We start from the raw sequence: 7,601 nt of genomic DNA, 5'->3' as shown, positions 1-7,601 counted from the left end.
GAGCAGCAAAGATCCCAGGAGGAAAAACATCACAGCTGACAAAGGGCCTTTCGGAGGACATGGGCCTGATACTAAGGTTGAAGGGGAGGATGTTTTACTTAAAACAAAATAAACAGTGGGATATCGGGAAAATGAAGGAACCCCATCACTGCTGTGGAAGCATGATTACTATCACACTGGATCCTCAGTTAGTGAGAAGATGGAGCTGAGAATCTCTCCCAAAATGTCACACCAGTTTACAGACAGAGGGGACGTACAACAAAAAATCAGAATTGTAGAGAGAAAAACTTCAGGGTAGACAGAGGCGATCCCCGGAGAAAGGCAGGCTTGGTGTTCATAACAGAATACCTCAAAGTCCCAGATGATCTATTTACAAATCATTTTTTATTTTTTATTTTTCCATTCGCACTTGGTTTTTGTGTTTTTTAATGATTTAAAATTGTTTTCTTTCCTCCTGCATGGTCTCAGAGCCTGGTCTGGGCTTCCGGGACATAAATCTTGATGCTTTCCATGCTCTCGGTGGCTGAGTTCTGCCACACAGAAGCTGCCCACTTGGCCACCGGGAGTCTCTTGTGGGCCTCATGGTGCTGCTTGTCGCTGGCGTCTGAGGCCTTGTCACGGCTCACTGCCGGCTTGGATTTGTGGCTTCTTCGGGACCGGAGGGGGTGGTTTCTTCTCTTCCTTCCTCTTCTCGGGGGTCTCCACCAGCTGCCAGCTGTTGGCCTTGAGGTGGTAGAGTTCATCGAACTTCAGGCTGATGTCCTCGATGGACAGCTGTAGCAGTCCCAGAACCCTGCCAGGTCCTGGGCTATGGGGCGTGGGTTGGCATCAGGGTTCAAGTGTTGCTCACAGAGGCCAAGGAACTGCTGGAATTTCTGGGATATCGGTAGCTGGGCACTGCCCACAGCACTGAGGACTTTTCCTAAGACTTCAGAGAGGTTGTTCTCTTTGGTCTCCTTGTCCATCTGGCAGCACCAACCTTCCAGCTGCTCCGTTTCTGCCTGCAGTAGCTTTAGGAACCAGTAGCCATCTCGGTGGCAGGTCCCTGGCTGTGCTGGCTCTGCTGGGGAGCTGGAGGAAGTCTCGAGCTGGGGTCAGGTGGGTGCAGCGAGGACACCTCCAGGGCAGGGTCACTGTTGTCTCCATAGGAGAGGCTGTGCTTGATCTGGGCAATCTGGGCCCACGAAGGACCAGCATCGATGCTGATGGAGTTGGGGTGAGGGGTACAGTCCGGAAGGCTCCTCTCAGATGACTTATAGCTTGAGTAATTGGCATCCTGGGTATCTGAGTCCGTGTCCTGTCGGGAGGACATACTGTGAGAGGGGACGCTGCTTTGCCAGTCATCCTCTACCTGAACCCCGATGGACTGGAATTTGGTAGCGAGACTGGGCTCCTCTTTTGGCACTGGCTGAATGCAGTCAACTTGTATTCCTATTGATGTCAGTTTCCTTTTGGGGGTGGCCTCGGGGTGGGACTCAGAGCTGGTCAGCGTCCCTTGTTCACTTTTCCGAGCTGCATGTTTTGGGGGTGGCTCTGGGGCCTCAGGGGCTGGGGCGACTCCACCCCGTGTCATGCTGGGCGGTCGGGTACTGCTGTCCAGGCTGTCCGACTCCACCTCGTGTCCCGCTGGGCGGTCGGGTACTGCTCTCCAGGCTGTCTGATGAGTTGCTCAGGCCCAACTGGCTAGTCACCTCGCTCTTGTGGTCCTGGCTGTCCAGGTAGGTATCCTGGGCAGACTCAGTACCGCTCTGGACTGTGACTGAGATGAACGGCTTTGAAGTGGTGCATGGAGGGACTGGTGGCAGGGTCTTCTTATACGCCACTAGGCATGATGAACTCGGAAGGCTGCAACTATTGCTGAGGCTGCTGGTACCGGGTGGTGGGGAGAGGGACTGCAGGGAGACACTGTCCTCCTCCTGCGAGCAGCCTGCCTGGATGGCACGCAGGTAGCTGGGGCTGCGGGAGCGGAAGCAGCTGGGCAGTGGCAAATCAAGCATCTCCGCCGCTGTGGACTCCGCTTCACTGCAGGCTGACTCGCAGGCCGCCTCATCCGGTTCACTGGGCTCTGCCTCCCGTACCTGCTGCTCGTGGCCAAACAACTGGGGGATCAGGGAGGCCTGTCCAAAAATCTGGCTGATGCAGCTGGAGTCGTTGAGGCTGTCACTGACGGGCATGTAGTCCTCTTCCCAGCCCGGACACTTTGAGGGCAGCAGCATGTCCACTGAATCCAGGCGGTCCAGACTCCTGTGGGGGTTGCTCTGCTCTCCCAGTGACGGCTGCGTGACCTTCAGATAGCTCTGGCGCCGCGCTGCGGTCTTGGGTGAGGGCTCGGGGCTGCGGCCGGACTCGTCGCTGTCCTTGTCGCCCATGGCCTTGATGTAGCTGCTGCTGCGCATGAGCCGGAACGGGCTGGGGCCCTTGGCTGCGGCATCTGTCTCGCGTGGGGACAGCATCGTGGTGCTGCACTCGCCGCCGCCAGGCACCTGCGGGTAATGGTAGGCTAGACCCTGGTGGCAGGATTTGGGCTTGAGCACGCTCTTATCAAAGGTGGCCGAGGTCTTCTGGCAGACCTCGTGGGCGTGGCTGAGGGTCAGAGTGGACCAGGAGCCCCGTTTGACGTAGTTGGTGTCAGTGCCCACCCCAAGGCTGGGGCAGGTGGCTGGGGGTGCAGGCGGAGGTGGTGGGGCGGTCAGCTGGGTGGTGTGTTCTTGGTGGCTTTGAGCATGTGCCCACTGAGGGTGTTGTAGGCGTGCATGAAGTAGCGTGGCTGGCTGCGTTCTGCCTGGCGGCCTAGTGTCATCAGCCCGGAGGCTGGGCCACTGCTGCGGAAGGTGCCGGCCTCGCCATCCAAGTTGTCATCGCCGCTCCACCAGCCTGAGATGTTGGAGCGGCTGCGCCCTTTGGGCTCCCCAACCTTGGCCCGCTCCTTGCTTTTGGCCCTCTGGCCCTTGCCAGTCCTCCATGCCACCCTTCTTGCTGCCATTGCCACCGACCTTGCCCACTGTGCCATCCAGTGAGGGTGCCTTGGTGAAGAAAAGCCGCTGGACTGAGTGGACCAGGTGGCGGATGCGGCCAGGGCTCTCGCCACGGGCCTTGGTCTCACCACGGGGGAACTGGAGGGTGCTGAAGCCACCACGGTGGACGGGCAGCTGCTTCTCAAACTGGACCAGGAGGTTGGTGGGCAGCCGGTTGATCTTGGTGGCCTGGGCATGGCTGGGGAAGGGGCTCTCCTCTGGCACCTCGAAGTGGGAGTTGTCGTGGATGCAGGGAAAGGTGCTGCTGGGCGGGGGCAGCTGGTTGTTGTGGGGAAAGAGGCCATCCCCCGGCAGGGTGTCCTGCCCAGGGAAGCGGGCCTTGCCGGCGAAGGCCTCTGTGGGCGACAGCAGGTAGGAGTTGCGGTCGGTCCCTGCAAACGGGCTCGTGGGGTGGGTCTAGGCTGTCCCTAGAGAGGTGGTGGGGGCGGCTGTCACCGAGGCCTTTCATGACCCCAGGCCGAGGGCAGGAGCCGTCACCCTAGCAGGGCCCCCGGGTCGCCTCCCCCGGGAGGCAGCCACCCTGCGCCGGGCGCCTCCGCCGCCTCAAGCCCGCTCAGCAGCTCCACTGTGCCGCCGCCTCTGGGGTCCGCTCGCAGGTCCCCGCACCTGGCCCCGGCCCGCGGGCGCCCCATGCATCTCCTCCGGCCGGCGCGGCGCACCTGAAAATCATTCTGAATGTACAGTTGAGTAATGGCTAAAAGAAAATGACTTTTCCACACGCACAACACTTCTGACACCAATTGTGGGGTTTTCCTCCAAGCAATTTCTCAGTTCTCTTGGACACAGACTTGGTGTCGAAAGTTGAACTCGATCCCGACACTAACTGCCCAGAGCCAGCACCGACCCGGCAGGCGAAGGGTCCAGTGCCACAGACTGCCCGCCTCAGACACCAGCGGCGGGGGATGCGCCCCCGTTCGCAAATCGAATCGGGTCCTCTTGCCTGGCGCAGTAAGACAGACGTCCACGCTGAGGTTTTGCAGTGGAGAAAGGAGGATGTTTATTCGCAGGGCACCAAGCAAGGAGAATCGGGCAGCTCTTGCTAAGACCCGAGCTCCTCAGCGGCCTACAGGTAACGATTTTAAAGGTGGGAGGAAGAGACTGCTGGTAAAGTCACAAACCAATACTTGGAAGCTAACCATCGGTTTCACCTTAAAAAAAAAAAAATAAAGAGATATCTTGAAGTGAGACCCATAGGTCATAAGTGGATTCAAAGATTCTCTGATTTGCAGGAGAAGCTGTATCTAAAACTCTGGGGTCAGCAGAAACGAATGCCAAGTTCTAGACTGTGGGGGTCTCCTCCTTCAGGTTCCTTGGGAAGAAATTTAGAACCAAAGGCAGGTTGAGTTCACTCCCCGGTTCTGGTTATCGGGGGTCTGCGTGCCGGTGGATTTAGACCCGGGTGGTGAGGTTCTGGGCTTCTGGAGAATGGTTCAGGGATGTGGGGCAGTGTTATCTTTAGTTTCTAGAGGGAGCCGGATGTTGTTCTGAGCTATTGTTACCTCCTTGCCTACCTGGATGCTTGTTTGGTTTTCAAGACCAGCTTGGTGCCTGTAATTTTCCTTGAATGAACTCGAGATTCTCCTTTATTTCCATGTTTGGGGTGGCCTGGCAGGTCCCTAGGAGGGGTCCCAGCTCCATCTCACCCTAACGTCTGTCTGACTCGCCTACAAAGTGGGGTCCCCATGACCTCCCCCTCAGGTCAGGTCATTTCCCAGGACATCTCACAGAACCCCGGGAAACACTCACATTTCCTGATTTGTTACAGAGGGTGTAGATGAGCGGCCAGGAGGAGCACGTAGGGCCAGGTCCCAACTTTGCATTTTCGGCCACAGCGCTATGGGGCCGCCTTTATCCATCTCCACCATTTTAGAACATTATAATCATGGTTTTTTATCCACAAGGGAAAAGTGGTTTCCAGAAGTTATTAGCGTCATTACACATTTCAGCAATAATTATTGCCATTAGATGTTTGTGAAGGTTTCGAATTGTCAGCTATATTACATAGGCCCTTTAAATGGAAGGAAACATTAGATTTTATCAGGCAATGTAGTTTTATTTTTTCTTATCATTTTTGTGTAATTTCAATAAGCACATAATAGCAGTATCTGTCCCTGAAGACCTGAATGTTTCTGTAAATGGATTTAATTTTGGAGGCCTGAAATCATTCTTAAAACTTGTGGACATAGGTTCATATTTATAAAGAAAAATGCGGATACATGTGGTAGGGTTGTGAACCTTCTGCTGATTTCTGAGAACAGTATTTCAACTTGCCACCTTCACGGAAGACTAAGAAATTATTTCAAGTAGCTTCCTGAGGTGACTTTCTACCTGCAGTTATCAGCTGCGTCCTGGTGAAAATCGTATGAAACACGTAAATAGCTGTCATTGTGTAGGTTATATAAATGGATGAACGAAAACCATGAGGCCCGTCAGGAATGTAAACATCCTCCAATTTCCCTGCTCCCCGGTGTATACACACCTTTGAACATCATCTGAGTTTCTGCTTTTGTAATAGGAATGGTGTATGATTTTGAATCCATATCCTTAAGTGGAATGATTCTTTTGTGGAAGGTATCCTGGTGTTTGTCCAATGTGTGTGTTTGATTTTGTGGACACACAGGACTGCTAGCCACAACGTCCTCTACATGGCAGCTCTTGAGCCTCATGGCCTCTGGATTTCTTGACTCTTGATATTTGAGGACCCCCAGAAATGTCTGACACTGACGTGGGGGGTTGAATCTATTGATATTTATATTAGACATGAATACTGAGAATGTTTTTAAACATTTATTAATTTATTTTAAAATAACACTATAAACCCATTACAGAATGACATAAAACATATTTTCTTCAGAAAGCTTCATTTTCCAAAACAAAGGAACAAATAGTAAGGAGACTTACTTCTTTTTGCCAGTCTCTCCAACGCCTGGTTCACAGGTACAGATGTTCCACGTAGCTTCTGGAAAACTCTATTGTATATCTGTTAGAAAATGAGAGTGAAAAGGCAAACAATGTCTTAGAATTATTATAAAAATAGCTTTGACTTCACACATCCCCTGGAAGGGCCTTGGGGAACCTCAGGGCTTCCAGGGAACCATGCTTTGAGAAGTGCTACTGTAGAAGCACCTGTGGTGAATTTGTGTCTTGCTGTCCCCGTCACCATCTGTGATGGGCGGCCACCCCCCAGCTTCTGGCCAGCAGCCTCCACGGCCATCTGTCTCCAGGAATTCCCTTGGCTGAAGAGCGTTGCCTAGCCTCGTTGGTGCTGCTTTCAGGTGAGCCCACGAGTGGTGGCTGGACAGTGAGGGGCACAGACGCCTGACCCCTCCCCCGGACTCCCGATGCCTCCAAAGGCCAGCCTGCACCAGGTGCTCCTGTGAGTCAGCCAGGTCCTTTCCTGAGACCCTGGTGCAGCCCAGTGTCCCTCCCATCCCCTGACTGCAGGTGCGGACCCCTGACTGTTGACCTGGGGCTGACTTCCAGGCAGTCTCCTCTGCTGCCAGGGGTAGGTCCGCTGGAAGCCTCACTGATCCACCACAGACAAACTCAGGCCATGTCCACCCCATGTCCCGCTGGGCTCCAGCCCTGGAGCCCCATGCCCTGTGCTGTCTCATAGCTGCAAGCTGCCACTTCCTTTTCAGGTTCTGATTGCTGATTTCTCTTTCAAAAAAAATCAGAAGCCTAGATTTTGTCAGTGGTCTCTGGAAAACATCCTTGTTCAGCATAAACGAGTTTTACTCCCTCCTGGTACAAGGTTATACAGGAAGACGTGCCATCTCCTCGTGGACAGACGCTCCCAGGAACCATCCCAGGGAAGACCCTGAGGGAAAAAGCAAAGGCCGGGGCGGGTGCCTTTGGAGACACCCAGGGGAGCACAGAGCCCCCGACTCGCTCATCTGCTGACGCGAAGGGGCACTTCCTAAAATGGCCTGGTCCTGGTTTTGTGCTGAGGGTCCCTGGCTGAGGGGCATTTTAGTTATTTTTTTCAACTTACTTTATACTCTTGAGAGTGTCCAAATTATTAAAACTATATTTCTAAAGGACAGGAAAAGTATTTCTTGTGTAATTTAGGTTTTATGTTAAAAAGCTGAAAACAGAAACAACCTCTCTGAAGTGAATTTGATAGTATTGTTACTATGAACGGTAACTGACATCACAGGGGAAATTTTTCTAATTATATTATAAAATATAAAATATGAACGTGTCACAAACCTCAAAGACACTCTTATTTATATCAGATGACTCCTGAGGATTTTAAAGTGCCCAGCACTGAAGTTTTACGGGATAAATCGCCTTGGCTTTAAGGATCTCACACATTTTAGAGAAACGCCATAACTTTATCTCCAGGTCCATGGAAAAGCTAGAGAGGTGCAGAAAGGCATGGCAGACATCCCACTTTACCTCTGTTTAAAAAGCTGCCCTTCTTAGGAATCAGCTGCTGATACCCTGAGGTGATTCTTTCACCCAAACTCCGCTTCAGCTCTTTTGTCCTCTTTCTTAATTATTGTGGGTTTTATTATTTTTAAAATAACTTAACCAGTTCAGTATTTTAGCAGTGCTCTAAAA

At 52.8% G+C, this 7,601-nt stretch overlaps 1 protein-coding gene across 1 annotated transcript; it reads right to left on the bottom strand.

Moving 5' to 3' along the window:
- Positions 1–344: 344 nt before the first annotated feature.
- On the bottom strand, positions 345–3,483 carry LOC100436298 (disks large-associated protein 4-like). Its single transcript, XM_054550167.1, is given in 8 exon segments — positions 345–642; positions 644–782; positions 785–1,090; positions 1,093–1,610; positions 1,663–2,704; positions 2,707–2,953; positions 2,955–3,414; positions 3,416–3,483. Coding segments are annotated over 8 exon segments (2,958 nt in total). The 3' UTR covers positions 345–464.
- Positions 3,484–7,601: the final 4,118 nt, after the last annotated feature.

The sequence above is a fragment of the Pongo abelii genome, chromosome 11, assembly GCF_028885655.2.
Source record: "Pongo abelii isolate AG06213 chromosome 11, NHGRI_mPonAbe1-v2.0_pri, whole genome shotgun sequence".
Taxonomy (NCBI): Eukaryota; Metazoa; Chordata; class Mammalia; order Primates; family Hominidae; genus Pongo; species Pongo abelii.
Note: the sequence above shows the minus strand (reverse complement) of the source record. Positions and strands in the feature narration are given on the sequence as shown.